The sequence below is a fragment of the Chrysochloris asiatica genome, unplaced genomic scaffold (genome assembly GCF_000296735.1).
Source record: "Chrysochloris asiatica unplaced genomic scaffold, ChrAsi1.0 scaffold00027, whole genome shotgun sequence".
Classification (NCBI taxonomy): Eukaryota; Metazoa; Chordata; class Mammalia; order Afrosoricida; family Chrysochloridae; genus Chrysochloris; species Chrysochloris asiatica.
The window spans coordinates 15,496,289-15,513,276 of record NW_006408545.1 but is presented as its reverse complement, the minus strand read 5'-3'; the positions used below and the strand labels follow the sequence as shown (position 1 = coordinate 15,513,276).

At 43.3% G+C, this 16,988-nt stretch overlaps 1 protein-coding gene across 3 annotated transcripts in view; it reads right to left on the bottom strand.

Moving 5' to 3' along the window:
• FYN (FYN oncogene related to SRC, FGR, YES) overlaps positions 1 to 16,988 on the bottom strand; it is a 298,246-nt gene that overhangs the window by 58,680 nt on the left and 222,578 nt on the right. For all 3 annotated transcript variants that reach the window (XM_006839921.1, XM_006839923.1, XM_006839922.1), the window contains 4 exons: positions 13,156 to 13,252; positions 4,402 to 4,500; positions 1,475 to 1,578; positions 393 to 542 (listed from right to left, as the gene is read on the bottom strand). In XM_006839921.1, coding sequence (XP_006839984.1) covers positions 393 to 542; positions 1,475 to 1,578; positions 4,402 to 4,500; positions 13,156 to 13,252 — 450 coding nt within the window. The remainder of the gene's footprint in view (positions 1 to 392; positions 543 to 1,474; positions 1,579 to 4,401; positions 4,501 to 13,155; positions 13,253 to 16,988) is intronic.

Sequence of the window (16,988 nt, the reverse complement as noted above, 5' to 3'; positions counted from 1 at the left end):
ATCATGTTTGGTAAGGTGGAGGGTCAGAGAAAAAGAGGAAGACCCCCCAGCGAGATGGACTGGCAAAGTGGCAGCATCAAAAGGTTCAAGCATGGCAACAATTGTGAGGTTGGCTCATGACAGGGCAGTATTTCATTCTATTGTGCATAGGGTGGCTATGAGTCAGTACCAACTTGATGGCACCTAACAACAACAACAATTGACAAATAAAAACCAAAACACAACAGTATCAGAACCTACTCAGACAAGCCCCACTTGTAGGCACTACAAAACAAGATGTTTTACTAGTGACTGTGTATGTACTAGTTGGACCACTTTCCCCTTCGCTCCTCTGTGCCCACACACACCCTTAAGCATCCAGACAGTTCATATCTAGTTAGAATTCAGGTTACCTGAGTAATGTTGTACAAGCTGCTGAAGTGTTTCAAACTGGGCCCGGGTGGTAATGTAGTATCCACCATTGTCAAGTTTGCGAATTTTATAATGTTTGACATGATCTCCTTTCATATCATCCCAGTCACGGATAGAAAGTGAATAGGCACCTAAGTAAAAATGCAAAGCATTAGTCGCTCCAATTACTTTGAGTACTAATTTGTTTTTTAGGGCACATCTACTTGAATATTCTGATTAATAAATTATCAACGGGAGACACATACACACACACATTTCCACTCAGTACATAGGAAGAAAATACCTCTTGCTTTCCTGTAAATGTCAGAAGATATTAGCAATAAAATGACTTTACCCTGGAGACAGAAAGCTTCCTGTTCCCCCCTCTCTCCTAAAACCCTCTATTCAAGTACACTTGTATTGTCTAAGACAGCAAAGATCCAATCCTCTTTGGGGACATCAAGAGCAGCCAAAATTCAGGGCTGAATTTGCTGCCTTGCCTACAGTACCCAGGGGGCATCAGTGGCTATAGGGACAGGGCACACAAAAGAAATCTCAGGATGGTCTCCTTAGACATGAGATTTTCAGATTTCTGCTTAACAACATGTTTCAGATAACCCATTTGTGATAGTTTCCCTTCTTTGCTGCTCTCTCCAGGATGGGCTCTAATGAGTTGTTAAATAACAAAAAGGCCAGTGAAGGGAAGAAAGGAAAGAAGCAAAATCCTCCTGTGTTTAAAAAACAAAAACACCTGTATGACCAGGTCTCTCGAGTAACTAAGAGTTTTAGAAAATCATAATTCTAATAGATTTCTGAAAATTCTATGATCCTGGGTACCTAGAGGAGTAAAGCTACAGCCACCCCTGTTTTGGGGAAAAGGCCTTGATTTGGAGCTTCTGTAGTTTATTTGGAACTGTCTGCAGTTCTAGAGCCTGGAGTGGAAACTGGAAACAGGACTCCACTCACTAGGAGGGGAAGATATATGCCATTTGTAAATCCTTGTATATTAGAGATAAGCATTTTATCCCCTTGGACTAATCCCCAGATTTGAATGCCAAGTGAAGTCCTTCAACACCTTTCTTACCTTTGGTGGTTTCACTCTCTCGGATAAGAAAGGTACCTCTTGGGTTTCCAAAGGACAAAAGCTGTCGTTCAGCATCTTTGCGGCCAAGTTTTCCAAAGTACCACCTTTAAATGAGATAAGAGAAAGGACATATTTTGTAACTATTATTTTAAAAATGGGATAGGGTAGGCCCCTTTAGCCATTAATCAATCCCTCTCACTCCTAATTTTGCCTTAAGAAAAGTTTGTGGAAAAATGGAAGTAAAAGATAATGGAATTTCCCCACAAAGTTTCAGAAGTTCCTCATATGTGAGTATTTTTTTCCCCTCCTACCTCAACCAGTTCTTTTAATCTACTTCTGATTTTACCTCAAATTCATCTCTTTCACTCCTTAAAAATACTAAACTTGAACTGTGGGCTATCTTCCTTTCCCCCAGAGATGACAGGAAAACTGGTTTGGGTTAGAAGGGCCACCTGCATCATAAAAAGGAGACATCTAAGACCTTGTTTTGAAATGGCAACTGCAGGAGCCCCTTCCCACGCTCATCTATAAGACCCCTCTATTTCTGAGTGTGATTACAGCCCCTGGGAAATCAAAACACACTGTCTAAAAAGATCATTAATCATTCATGTTTAAATAACAAAGGCCAGTCAGAATGAATAAAGACTAAAAGACACACGATACCTTCAGTAAATATCTACCTACAGGAACTCAGGAAGGAAAAAAAAAATGGCAGCGACTACTCCTAATTTGAGATGACTGTTGCCTGTAGATGCTTGTTTTTATTTTCTCTTCTCATCTAGCAGGTACGAGGAGTTGGATAAATAAAAAACATTTGGCAAGTACCTGGGTTGTGATCTGCCTCAAGTCTTCTCTTTGGCACAGCCTCAGAACTGACTACTGTATGCCTTTGATATCTGCTCACAATCCGTGAGCGTGTTCTTAAAAATGACTCAGTGCTGTAGACATTTTCATATTTTCCCTGAACAAATTAGTGACACCCCTGAAGAGGCAGCACATCAAGTCACCACATGACCTTAGTTATTTGTCTTTTATCTCTGACTCCCTCCACCTCGCAAACCCTCACTGTCTGGCAATTAGGTAACAGTGCAGCACTAGATGCTGAATGAACGGCAGGTGCTCCAGGACCCAAGGGAGCATGCTGGAACATTCCATTGGAGTCTGCTCAAAGGAACAATTTTTAGAATCTTGAACTGTGAAAGGATCCAGTTTCTAAAATAAAAATTTGATTCATTCTACTTGAACACAGCTATTATGCATTCAATGCTGAATTCTTTTGTGAATGAGAGAGCATCAGTGAGGATGAGAAAAGACACACTAGATGTTAACTCTTCACTGATTTTTAAAGCTACCACATTGTGCTACGATTCCTAACCAAGGACTAGTTAGTATACAGATAATCGCTTCAATTATGGGTGAGAAATGATTTTCTGGGCTTGTGTCACTAACCCAATCAGAATGCTGTGCCAATACTAACCGCAGTAAAAGAGGGCAGTTAGAACAATGGATGGTACTGAAACAATAGTATTAAGATTATAGTAACTAATTGCCTATATAAAATCATAAGTATCAGTCAAAAATGCTGTTTTATTCTTAAATAAAAGTTGACCTTATAAATACGAGGTAGCTTCAAAAATTCATGGAAAAATTTCAGTAGCCTTTTGTTCCATTGTTCCACGAACTTTTTGAAGCCTCCTTGTACGTAGCTGGTGTTTTCCCAGTTAAACCAAAGTAATGCTACATTTTGGTGGTATCTTTTATTTTGAAGTAACACAAAGATGTTTGCAAATCTACCCCCAAATAAAATTTGAATACAAGGTCCTTTTATTCACTAGGAGCAAACAATGAACTCAGAACCATTGAGAATTTGAAAGCAGGAAACAAAAGAGGTTTCATTAGAAGAAAAACAAAGGAATTAAGAACCAGAGAATGATCCACTTGGAGATTTGGCTAGGGTGTGGAGTCTAATCCTCCTTGCAGTCCTTAATTTAATCTATGACAAAATCCATGACAAAAGTATCAGAGCCAAAGGTTGGAGGGCTCGGTGGCTTCACAGTCCGGCAGCTAAACTCAGGCCAGACTGGCTCATGTGACCAGAAATGGCAGATCCCTGCAGTGTCAGGAGGTGGCTAGGGTCCCACCTTACAGGCTCACAGACTGTTCCCCCTTTACCTCAGTTCAGAAGTTAGGACCTGAAAACAAGTGTCTCTGGCAGCGCTCTACTTAGGAAGTGCCCATTAGTCTCCACTGGCCAGACGAAGGAAGAGGGGTTGTTTCTTTAAAAATTCCCTCAGCTTAGTGACCACAGGCCTGAACTGCTACCTGTGGAATCCTTAAGCCAGAAAACTACTGGTTGCTGTCTACCATCAAAGAAACCCACTGAGACCCCAAATGGAATGAAGGACCATTTGAAATCCATCTCCATAGTGCCTCCTGAGTTCTGGGCCACACACCGGATCTGCCCTTCTTTAATGCTGCTTCTGATGACACACTAAGAAAACTCTCAGCTTGATCTTTAACAAGTAGTTCTCTCTTTTTAACAGCAGCTTGGAACATTGGGTTGGTAATCAAATATGTTCTTGCCAGAATTTTATCGTATTTCTATGGCTACTTTCTATCAGTGGCAAGCAATGCAGATAAAAAACAGATAAAAAGCTTCATTTCAAAAGAAATACACGTTTTTTAAAAAGTGAGCAAGCATAAAGAAAAATAAGGATTTAACAGCAGTGCAAATATTACACAGATAATGGTTAACAAGATGGCCTAAACCTCAGGGAAATGCAGCGCTGCCATGTGCTGCCACGTACTCTTAGACTTCAATCACTCTAGTGAGTTTCTTTTCACATCTGTATTGTGTTAGTGGAAAAGTTATTGTGGCAACTAACTTTTAGCAGCAAGGAGCTAAGTGAAAAACAAACAAAACCTACTCTTCTGCCTGGATGGAGTCAACTGGAGCCACATAATTGCTGGGAATGTAGCCCGTCTCTCCAGTTGTCAAGGAGCGGGCTTCCCACCAATCTCCTTCCCTGCAGAGAAAAAGAGAAGAGAAATGAGTAAGCCAATGCTTTCACGTCTTGCACTCTTAGCCTCTGTGTTGTAGGTAGATGGCTGACTTCTCCAATCTGACTTCTTTTCTCCAGACTCAACATAACACCCAGTGAAGGTCAGGTGGTTTACACTCTGAACTGAACCCAGCTTTGTGTCTGGTCTGATTTGAGACTTAAGACCACAGGGCCCTGGTCATAGAGGCCACTTTTTCACTTGTGGTTGTTGTTGTTGTTAGCAGTCCAGTGCTTGTCCTTTAGAGGCACAGCACTCCCACTTTTCAGATAGGGGGCATTGCTTGGGAAATGTCCCTGACCTGGACTAAAGGGGAGGGAATCCAGTCTCAGCATAGCTGAGTAAAACATTATTCGTGCAGATCAACCAAGAAAGGAGGCCCAGTAAGAGAGGAAAGCATTTCTCTCCAGTAAATGGGGAAGATCTATTTTTTGGCAGAGTCCTGGGATGGGCAGGGCACATGGTTAATGCACTTGACTGATAACTGAAAGGCTGAAGGTTCAAGTCCACTCGGAGGTCCCTTGGAAGAAAGGCCTAGAAACATACTTCTGAAAACTTAGCCATTAAAAACCCTACAGAGCAGAGGTCGACTCTGACATATGTGGGGTCACCATGAGATAGCAGTGACTCAACAGCCAGTGGTAAAAGCCCTTTCTGTAAGTAGAGTGGTAAAAACAACATTAGGTTAAGCCTCTTCAGGCAGTTTCAATCTGAGGTGATTTCACCAAAGATGAGGGGTTTCCAAAAGTTCTGGGGAAAAATATTTATGGTACTGAGTTGAGCAAGGTTGGGTGTAGCTGTGTGTGCACAAGTGCATAGAAAAAAACCAATCTCATTACAGGGGTAAGACTTGTACGACTCAGTTATATCACATGTTGATCAATGTCCTCTGCAGTAGTATGATCTCAGTCTGTGTGGCTCCCAAAGCTGTGGGCGAAGAACATGAAAGGGGCTTATAACATGACTCTCAGATGAAAACAAATTAGTAAATGAGGTGGGTAAAGTCCACATGCTTCTATTCACTTAGTTTTATGTGTGACAAAGAGCAGGGATAGAGTGTGTACTGTTTCCTATGAATGATTAGATGTTTCTAACGCTGTCACTCTGACATCTACTGATTATTCACAGACCAGCCTGGGATCAGGAGTGGGACGGGTGGGGGACTGTTGTTGTTGAATCATTTGAGGTTGCTAGTGCTGAAATGTACCCCCTGACGCCTGACACCCAGCTCCCGATCTCCCTCCTTTTTAGGTCCTTAGAGGCAGCAAGAGAAATCCAAGGCCTTTTTTTTAAAAAATCACTTTCTTGCTGGGCTCTGTGTCAAAGCTCTCAGCCAGAGAAGAAAATGTGTTGGCTTTTGGCCCTGGTAAAGGTCCTCCCCAGACTGATTTGATTAGGTGGAGAATAACCAGCCTTCAGCATTCAACTCAAGCTTCATTCCAGAGTCCCAGTCTCCAAAGACCTCAGAGTGAGGGGAGCAAGACTCCAGATCGAATTTAGTAGAAGAGCAACAGAGCACACAGTGACAAGCCAACATGTGTTAGAGATGAACTTGTGGAAAAGTGCTTGGTGACTTTTTTTTTAAAAAAAACAACAAACAAACAAGTTAACAGGATATCAAACAAAACCCACTATTGTTGGCAGGACAGAACAGAGCTGCCCCACAGGGTTACTGAGGCTGTACATCTTTGAAAGCAGACTTCATCTTTCTCCCATGGAGCAACTGGTGGGCTTGAACCACTAACTGTGTGGTTAGCAGCTCAATGCTTAAGTCACGGCTCCTAAGGCAGAGCTGTTGCTGTTAAGTAACATCAAGTTGATTCCAACTCATAGTGATCCCGTATGGAGTTTCCACGGCTTTAAATCTTCGTGGGAGTGGAAAGCGTCATCTTTCGTCTGCCTTAATGTAGGACTGTAGTTGTTGCTAAATGCTGTTCAGTTGGTTTTGACTCACAGTGACCCTGTATAGGATTTCTGAGGAGCGGCTAATGGGTTTGAATCACCAACCCTGCGGTTCAAGCTGCGGTCCAGTTTTTATTCTAGAGCACCACACCAGGATTTGTTGTTAAGTGCCGTTGAGTCAGTTCCAACCCATAGCGACCCTGTATAGGGTTTCCAAGGAGCACTTGGTGAGCTTGAACCACCAACCTTGCAGTTCAAACCGACTATGCAGTCTTGCATATTAACCCACAGCCCCACACCAGGATGCCACCAGGATAGGCCACAAGAAATTAGGGTACTAGCAATGGTCACTGAAACTTTTATTTTAATAAGTTTCCCAGTAAGTTTTTCATCCTATCAAATTAATTTTAACAGATAAATCCATCAAAAGAGAAAGGCAGCTATTCCCATACCCATAAAGTCCTTCATTTATAAACTTAAATTTACTTCATGTTCAGAGATTTATGATATTTTATACATAGAAAAGAATAACCGTGATGTACCCTGGTATGGCGCTGTGGGCTAATGCGTCAGACTGCAAAGTCATTTGAGCTGCAAGGTCAGTGGTTCAGGCTCACCAGCTGCTCCTTGGAAACCCTATATAGGGTTGCTATGGGTCGGAATCAACTCGACGGCACACACTTAACAACAAAAAATATATAAGTTTTGAAACACTTGTGAACTCACAATGGAACTTAAGAGCTCAACTGTTACCAATGGTGTGGAACCTACACCTCACTACTACCCTATCAGATTTCATGAAATTCAAAATGTTAACAGTGTAGTACTGGTCTCATTTCTGTGTCCCTCCAAAAGACACACTTGCAGTTGTAGATGTATCATCTAAGTACATATACAGAAGTTAATGTTTTTCTTCAAACATTGCATGTGTTTAAGAAGATGGTCTTGTACACACATGACCTTTACTTTATGTGAACAACTTTTATTGTGAAGTGCCACTAGATGGAGACATTTCACCATAGAAATAACAATACCTAATCTATTCAGTCTCTGCTCCACACACAAAGAGAGAGGAGAAATAGTTTTGGTTTTTTCAAAAAAAAAAGTGCTTGTAGCAGAGGATTATTTTTTAATCAAGATGACCAACACTGAATATGTCTGATTTTACTAAGGAAAAATTAAGTTAACATCAGTTTTAGGTTCATGGGAATGCCAACTAGGACAGAATGTTAGCACGTTTTGTAGCAGGCTGGGACAAACCCCATCTTGTTTAGTAGCTGGTTGTTGTTGTTATGTGCCTTGGAGTCAGTTCCAACTTATAGCGACCCTACACAGGGTTTCCGAGGCTGTAAATCTTTATGGAAGCAGACCGCCTCATCTTTCTCCCGCAGAACCGCTGGTAGCTTCGAACTGCTGACCTTGCGGCTCGCAGCCCGATTCGTAACCGCTACACTATCAGAGCTCCTAAATTGAGCTGGTACTAGTGAGTAATTTCCAACTCAAAGCCACTGTTAACTATATCACTTTGGTCTAGGTGTGCACAGATTAGAACCCAGCTACCAGTTCATTCTGAAGTCATGTCTCATGGATGTCTCACTTAAGTGACTCCATTACTCTCATACGGATTCTCAGTTATTCAAGAGAAATACTTGACTCCTCTTTTGTTATCCAGGGTCACTTTTTCCATCAAAGGAGACATGAAGTGACAAGAATCAATGTATATTACATATAGTAAACCTCACATACTGTTTCCAGAGAGTCTGCTGAGCAAATGAAAATGTCTTCAACACACTATTGTTGTTAAGTGTCGCCGAGTCAGTTCCAACTCATAGTGACCCTGGTACCTGGTACAGTAGCTGGTGCATTTGAACCGCTGTCCTTGTGATTAGCAGTGCAGTGCTTATCCTACTGTGCCATACCAGGACTCTCTTCAACACACTTTGCTGTTGTTGTTAAGTGCTGTTGAGTTGGTTACGACTCATAGTGATCCTGTATAGAGAGCGGCTGGTGAGTTTGAACCACTGACCTTGTGGTTAAAACTGACCTTGTGGTCCAGTGCTTAATCCCACAGTGCCACACCCTAGAGGTGCCTATCTTCTCACAAATAAATAATATCCATCCACTGTCATCAAGTCATTCTGACTCACAATGACACTTTAGGGCAGAGCCAAACTCTTCCATCTGGTTTCTGAGGCTGTAAATGTTTACAGGTAAAGAAAGCCTCATCTTTCTTCCAAGGTGTAGCTGGTGAGTTTGATCCACCGACCTATGTTTTAGTAGCCCAATGCTTAGCTCACTAGGCCATCAGGGCTCCTAGAAATAAAATCCATACTCTTTACAAATCATTTATGTCGATTTAATAAAACAGGATTTCTACTATACTATTTTTTCTTTCTTAAATTATTGTGGCTAAACACCATTATAGCTGTATTTCTTTAAAACTTATTATTTAATTAATTCAGACTTGGCAAGATTTTCTTTAACTATTATCCTGTTCTGATTCAAATATTTGATTTAAGTCCTGTCTCTGGTTTAGAATGGCTTTTAGACTTTTATAACAACTTCCTCGGTTCCTCCAGGTTAAAGATATATTTTAAGAGTGGGTCCTTAAATCTTCTGTGTACCCCAGTCCCTAAAGGTGTTCGCAGAACTTGCGGTGCCAGGAGTTGAGGTGTCAGGAACCTTGATAGAGCCAGGAAGTGGTATCTGCCAACAGAAGTCAGCCTCCAGCCACTGAGCTATGGAGAATTTTCATTATAAATGCTGAACTCTTTCTAAATCTGGCCACTGCCCATCTTACTTTCAGATGGGCATATCCATAACACTATGATTAGATGTTTGAGTGGACTCTCAACTAGCATTTCTTCTTACATGATGAGTACACTTAGCAACTCCAAGGCGCTTCACAACCACCACCCTAGGCAATGACCACCACCCAATTCTGCGCAAAACACTTAATCTACTGTAAAGAATCACTATTTCTACAGGGCAAACATACAAATAGGAAATGAAATGAACTTAGGTATTCTGCAAAGCAGATTCAAGTTAAATAACGGTCCAAAGCACTATGTGGTACATTTCCAAACAGGTCCATGAGATCCCCGTTCCCCTCATTGTGCTGGCCAGCAGCATCCCTAGCTCTGGACACGTGTATATCACATGGTTTATGCTGCACTTGGAAATAAAAAGTCAGCCCCTTCTGTCTTTGGAAAGGGGAATGGAGTGGGAGGACACCCATGCTGGGAGGTGCGGCAGCTGTGCGGGAGAGCAGAGCCCCATTCCGCCTTCTCTTTCAGGGGCTGAGAGCCAGAGGCTGGGAGAGGCTGTGGGTGGGGCAGGCGGCACCAGCCATCTGGTGTTGTATTACTGCTTTGTTTTTCCTTCATGATTTTCTCTTCCCTGTCATTACCCTTGACTTCAAGATACTGTATTGGTTACAAAACTTCTTCCCCTCTCATAACCTTGAAAAAGGGCATTTAATTGGCAATGTAGGATAAGGAATTCCACTGGCAAGAAGGAAGAGCTTAAGGGGGAGGTGAAGAAGCCGTTTAGTAATATTTTCTCCTAAGAGAACAGGGTCAGAGGCCCAGAGTTCTTTGTAAACCTCAAATGCCATACATGCAAATCACAAAATAGAGACTGAGATAATCTGATCTTCCTTGGACGGTTCTCCAAAATGTCAGTTTGATGCCATGGCAGATCCTACATGGGTTAACAATGGGAGAAGTCATGAATGTGACTGGCAAAACTGGGCTTTCCAAACAACACACAGATTAGCTTGAACCCACCGAGTGGTTCCATTGGAGTGAAGATTACAACCGAGAAAACCCTGTGGGGCAGTTGTACTGTGTCAATTGGGGCACTATGAGTCAGAATTGCCTCAATGCTACACAACAACAACAAAAACTCCTCAGTCGTTCTTAACTATCAGAATTTACAAACGGTCTCAAGATTTCTAAGCAACCTTTGCATTTAAGGCATATAAATATAAAAGGAGTGTTGTTATGTGCCGTGAAGTTGGTTCCGACTCATAGTGACCCTGTACAGGGTTTCTGAGGCTGTGAATCTTTAAGCGAGCAGAAAGCCTCATCTTTCTCCTGCGGAACAGCTGGTAGTTTCGAACTGCTGACCTTGCAGTTCACAGCCGAATTGTAACACTATGCTACCTGAGCTTCATAAAAGGAGTAGAGCGGCATATTTCAGAATCTAAAAGTTAGTGAAAGGATTCATCTGTTGCAGTCGAGTTGATTCTGACTTATGGAGACCCCATGCGTTTTAGAGTAGAACTGGGCTCCATAGTCTTCAATGACAGACTGTTTGGAAGGAAGTAGGTCTTTCTTCCACAGTGCTTCTGGGTAGATTCCAACTGCCCACCCTTAGGGTTAGCACCACCACCTTGGCCCTTGTAATTAACAGTATGGAATCATAAATCAGAACAGATCAAAGCCAAACTTCTGCCTGGTCTACCTCGCAGCGAACCTTTCCAACCCTGTATGCAACTGGTAGGGTGAGTCCCCTTTTGTGGTAGTATAGGGACCTTTCCAAGACCATACCTGACACTGAGCTCATGATTCCACCCCACATGCCCTAGCTCTGGGCATCCAGAGAGTCCCTGACCACACCTGGGACTCTTTATAGGATGTGGACTATGTTCTATGCCCCAGACAGTGGTTGTGAAGAATAGATGGGCCCAGTTTTTTGTCTTTTTGACTTTGAGTAAATTGTGTTTTTTTTTTAATAAAAAGTTTTTACTGTGATTTGATTGAAAGTTCACAGGGCAGATCATCAGTTTTACATTCAACAAATCATATACTTTGTCTTATTGTAATGATTATAATCCCCTCCATGTACCTAGATGGGCCCATTTTTAACTCAGCACAAGGCTGGCACAGAACAAGCCTTCAGTAAATGGGAGCTGTTTACTATTTTCAACAATCCCTGAGGTCACCAGAGGGAGGCTCCTGAGGGGGGTAGGTAGTGTTCCATTTCTTAATTTGGGGGCTGTCTGGGAGTGTTCAGATTGTGAGACTTAAAATATGTGCAATTTTATGCATTCATTTCAATAAAATGTTAAAAAAAACCCAACCCATCCCCCATCTCCTAGTGATGACAATAACCCTAATTTTACAGAAATCCCAGTGGCTGTGTAGATAACCTGTGATGCCTTGTTAAGTGCCAGCCAGTCATTTCTGACTTACAGCAATCCTGTCTGTCTAGGGTTCCTGAAGCTTTATTTCTCCCATGGAGCAAGTGGCGGGCTCGAACCGCGGACCTCGTGGTTTAAAGTCCAGTGCATCCATGAGTTACTGACCTCTCATGGGAGGAATTCAGTTCTTGCTGCTGAAAGGTGGCATACGCCCAGAGGGAGAGGACTTTTCCAAGAGGCAGTTTCTGGGTCTGGGGCGTTCCCTGCTACCATGACCATGACCTTGATCCTGGGGAGGTAGTGTGGGCGGGGCTCTCTCATCTTCCCTCATGCCTCCTCTTAGCAAGCTGAAGATTCTGCCAGTGTGAAGCCCTGTTTGCTTGGAGACCCGAGCAGAGATTTGGTCTGGCCCCAGTCCCTAGGTGGCAGTCACAAGAGGGCAGGCCCGTCTTGCTGACGGGAGCCCCACTCCCATTTCTGTTGGCGTCCAGATGTTTCTACAGGGCCCTCATCATGCACTCTGCCTCAACCTAACTACTAAGCAGTATGTGAAAACCATGGGGACATCTGCCCCATATTTATTCTTTCTAACGGAGGTTTTACAAGTAGAATTTGAAGAGCGAGTCACTGTCACTCTGGAAACTTGCCGACTACTGGCCACATGGCAGTTGTTCAGGAGTGGCTGAGAGGACTTGTTCTTTCATCGCACACAGCTCTCACTCACCTCCACAGAACCCCACCTGTCGGGGTGGCTACTAGTTTTGGAAACAGAAGGAACTTGCTGCTGGTCTTATGTGAGGTTTTGGCCAGTGCCACTGTTGAAATGTGAAGAAACTATCAAGGCAGACATAGCGAGAGTAGCCAAGTCTCATGCCAGTTTGTGGAAACTACAGATTTGTTGGAAGGGGGATGCTGGTGGATCACAAGTTTGACAAATAATGAACACAGAAATCATCAATTTTGCTACTTTGTTGTTGTTGTTGTTGTTATATGCCATGGCGTCTCGAATTGGGCTATTATGGTATCCTCCAAAAAGTACTGTAAACCTTGTGGCTGTGGGGTGCCAGCAGGCATTCGTCAATGCACAGAGACTCCATGTGACAGAGGAGGACTACGTGGCTGTAATCTTTATAGAAGCACACCGATAGGTCTTTTTTCTGAGGAGCTCCTGGGTGGGTCTGAACCACCAACCTTTTGGTTAGCAGCTGAGAGCTTAACCACTTCCTCACTAGGGCTCCATTCCCTGGATATGTTAAGTGCCGATGAGTTGCCTCAACTCATAGCAGCGCCATACAGATTTTCCAAGAAGTGGCTGGTGGGTTTGAACTGCCGTCCTTGCAGTTAGCAAGTCCAGCACTTATCCTACAGAGCCACACTTGGACTCCTTCCTTTAATATACAGTGTCATAAAATACTGTACTTTTCTTTTCTCAAATTATATTGCCAGGAATTACCGAATTTAGCAAACGTTCTTTTAGCATTTCAGGTATCCGAAAAGGCACAAACAGAAAACACAGAGAAATCTTTCCCAATATGAAAGGCATGTATCCTTCCCCTTCCCTCTCCAAACTTACGAGCTGTTCAATATTTGAAATTTTTCTCCTTTGTGAAAACTCAGGTCATCTTCTGTCCGTGCTTCATAGTCATAAAGGGCCACAAACAGGGTTACTCCTGACAAAACAAAATCAACAGAGATTATTACACCAGGGGAAATTAATTCCAGGGAATTCAACCTTCATTAAAACCTCATTCTCAAAATCTACAGCTTGTCAGCACTGATAACAGGATGCAGTGTTGTAACTGATGTGTGAAAACAGGAGCCATAAGGTTTTAGTTACGCTGTGGTCTTGGTCTGGGAAGCGTGATTTGATTCCCCTAAAACCTGGAACTGAAGAACTTCTCTCTGAACAACCTTTGAATGAATCCTTGGGAATAGACAAATAGTAGTATCACGTCCCAAACCAAAGAGCTACGGCAGCATTAGAGCTCAGATCTGCAGAGCTTTGCAGCCATTACACACCCTTTAGCTGATGCAAGTTCTCTTCCACTCAGGGGTGCACGTCAGGCTCTGGGTAGAGCAGATCACTCTTTCCCTGACAGTATAATAGTAATGTAGCTGTAGTAGGAAATGCCTGCTGCAGCTTGGGGACTTTAGAGGAGGTACCCTCCCTCAGTAATGGGCAATCCCATTTAGGGCTGGACAGACTGGCCCTGGCAGTGGCATTTATACAGATCTACCTGATCGGTCCTGCTACAGAAAGCAGAACCCTCTCCCCTGCTCTCCTACCATGAACCTCTGCGTGGCACCCACTCTTGCTTACACCCACCCACAGTCTTCTCATTTGGCTGAGTCTCCCAAAGGGACCCTATGGCTTTATAGAAATTAACCACCAACAGCACAAAATGTCCACCTTCCCATTTGGCCCAGGGATTCCTGCATATAGTAGACGGAATTCTGTTGTTGTTAAGTCCTGACCACTCAGTTCCGACCTGTTTGGGGTTCTGAGGAGAGGCTGGTGGGTGTGAACTGCTGACCTCGCGGTGACGTGCTTCTAGCCAACAGAAAATGGCATAGGTGATGGACACCAGTTTGTGATGTCTGTCTCGCTAGAAGAATCTACTGCAACCTCAGCCTGCACTTCAATGAAGCAAGCCGACAAGTCCCTGAGGTCCACATGACCAGGAACTAAGTGTGGACTCTGGCCAACAGTCTGCAAGTCCAATAGCCTGTGAGGATCTGAATTCGGCCAATGCTACTTGGTTTGGGAGCAGATCCTTCTAGTCGAACCTTGAGGTGACTACACTCTCTGACATACCTTGATGGCCGCCTTTGAGAGACCCTGAAAGCAAAGTCACTCCTGGATTCCTGACCTACAGAAACTGTGAGACAATAAATGTGTATTGTCAAGCTACTAAATTCTGTGGCAATTTCTTACGTAGAAATTGATAAAACTAATACACTCTGAGAATATTTATTTCTACATCAAAGTACCTGACGTGGTCTAAAGAACTCGCTGAGTGGAACCTGCCTTTTCACCAAGCTGCCATTTTGCCATGTAGCTAGTTCCAGGGAGCAGATGTGTTCGTGGGTCTATTTGGGAACCAGAGCGGGGAAGTGGGGAGGGGCTTGCCTTTCTGTCCCATCCCTAGTGGGGCATCCTGTAGGAAGCTAGCTGGCATTCAGAACGTCTAATCATGCAAAGCAGGGCTCCTTTGGCAGCCTTTGGCAACTGTCCTCCTTTCTTTCACTTTCTTTGAAAGGTTAGAAAAGAGACTGGTTTAAAACAAAAATGCAGGAGACTGTAAGGTCACGCCCAGTGTCATTTAACACTCTATTAACAGATTCCCTTCCTTACATAATTTAGAAACAAACCCAAGTCAGCTCCATTGTGTGAAAGACCAGGCGCATGAAGACCCACACTCCCACTCCTATCAGCTGACAAGCTCTCACTGATGCTTTTATATTCTAGGGACTGGGAGAGAATTACAGGAGCTTACAGAAAAAAATTGACACTTCTTTGAAAGACTGAAAGCAGAGTGCAGGAAAAAGGACACATATAGATAATAAAGCTAAATAACAGAAGGCAGACATATCCTTCAAACATTTGGAGGTACTGACATTTTTTAACTTGCAAATTCTAGAAGGGATCTGGTGGCCCCTCACACAAAGACTGTCCTCGACTGCAGTATAGACCCACATGTTCAAAGCAAGGCACTCTCTTGGCTGACTTAACTGAATGGTAGCCGCAGACACAGGAAGGGATTCGTAGCCAGCACTCGTGAATGAATGCATAAGGACAATCAATGCCTGTGTCAGCAGAAAATGAGTCCGGGCTGGCATCATTCTCCTGCTGCTCTCAGGAGGAATAGGCGGGCTTTATTGGGTGCCTTTTTAAGACCTTTTTTCTTTCTGCATTCTCAAGAGACATATTGCCCTAGACTGCCTGCCTGCCTCCTTCCTTCCTCTCTGTATTTCAAGTTCCGTCTGAGAAGGCAGGGCAAATGGACATGCTAGCACTCATTGTACCTGGAAGGCATAATTGATTACGTGTTCAGCCACTAACTGAAAGGGTGGCAGTTCAAATGGGCTCAGCGGTGCCTCGGAAGAAAAGCCAGGCAATCTGTTTTCACAAGGTCACAGATGGGGTCACCATGAGTTGGAAACAAATCAAAGGAAACTTTAAAAAAAAAAAAAAAAAAAATTTAACCTAGCATTCATTCACCCATGCAAGATGTGAAATTCAGGGAAAGCTGGACCCATCATAACCAAAAGATAAACATTAATAATTTTCCTACTGGACAGAACATGATGTGCTAGTTGAACAGAAGTAGCTAGTTCCCAAAGGCGCTGGGTCAGGTTCCCCTGATACAACTGCACTGCCATGCCATGTGTAGAATGCAGCGGCAAGAAACTTTTGCAAAGCCTGGGTAACGCTCACTCCCCAGGTAAAAAGGCACAATGGGTTAAGATGCAAGACATAAGACATCTGCTCTCAAATGAGCTTTGAGTGTAATGGTTGATGCTACTAAATTTTGGTAATAAAACCATTTTTGGAACAAATAATGTCAAATAACTAGTTACCTTGGTTCACATACTGGGAGAGGAATTGAGAGAGTAAGGATGAATGAGCTAACTTCCAAATGTGCCAGAAAACATATGTCTGAGAACATACGCCAGACAGCTTACAAAGTATTAGCTAAGTCAGCAAATACACACGGCCGTGAAATGCAGCCTTGTGGTGTGAAAGAAAACATCAAAAAATGAAGATGGTCCCTTCAGGATACTTAAAAGTAGATTTTAAAACAGATCAGAACACAAGAATCCTGGATAACCTCAGTCATATGAAGAATGATGGGGAGGCCAGAGAGAGAATAAGTGAAGACAAATGACCCCCTGGCTGGGAAGTGAGAGGGAGGCTGAAGGGTAGGAAGACGAGGGAGGAGGCATTGCCTCCATAGAGTTCTGAAACAGGGTTGGGGGAGGGGGTTGCATTAATATCTGGGGAACTCAAAATACATATGCCTAGATCCAGTCCTGGAGCTTCAGAGTGAAAATCTCTGGGATGGGGTCAGGCTGCCCTCTTGCATTAATCTGAGGCAGCCAAGGTTGGGAGCCACTGGCCTAGCAAGCTGCACTGTCCTAACCTTAACCTCAGTCAGAAGTCCCACAGCATTTTGATCTATACATTAAGGCCTGGCTTTTGATGACCTCTTATCTGTTAAGGCAGTGGTGGTATTTCAGTGGTAGAATTCTGGCCTTCTATATGGGACACTAGGTAATACAGAAACGGCTACAATCATACATTGACAGAGAACTTCCAGAGGTTCAAGCTGGATTCAGAAGAGGCCGGGGAACGAGAGATATCATTGCTGATGTCCAATGGATCTTGGCTGAAAGTAGAGAATA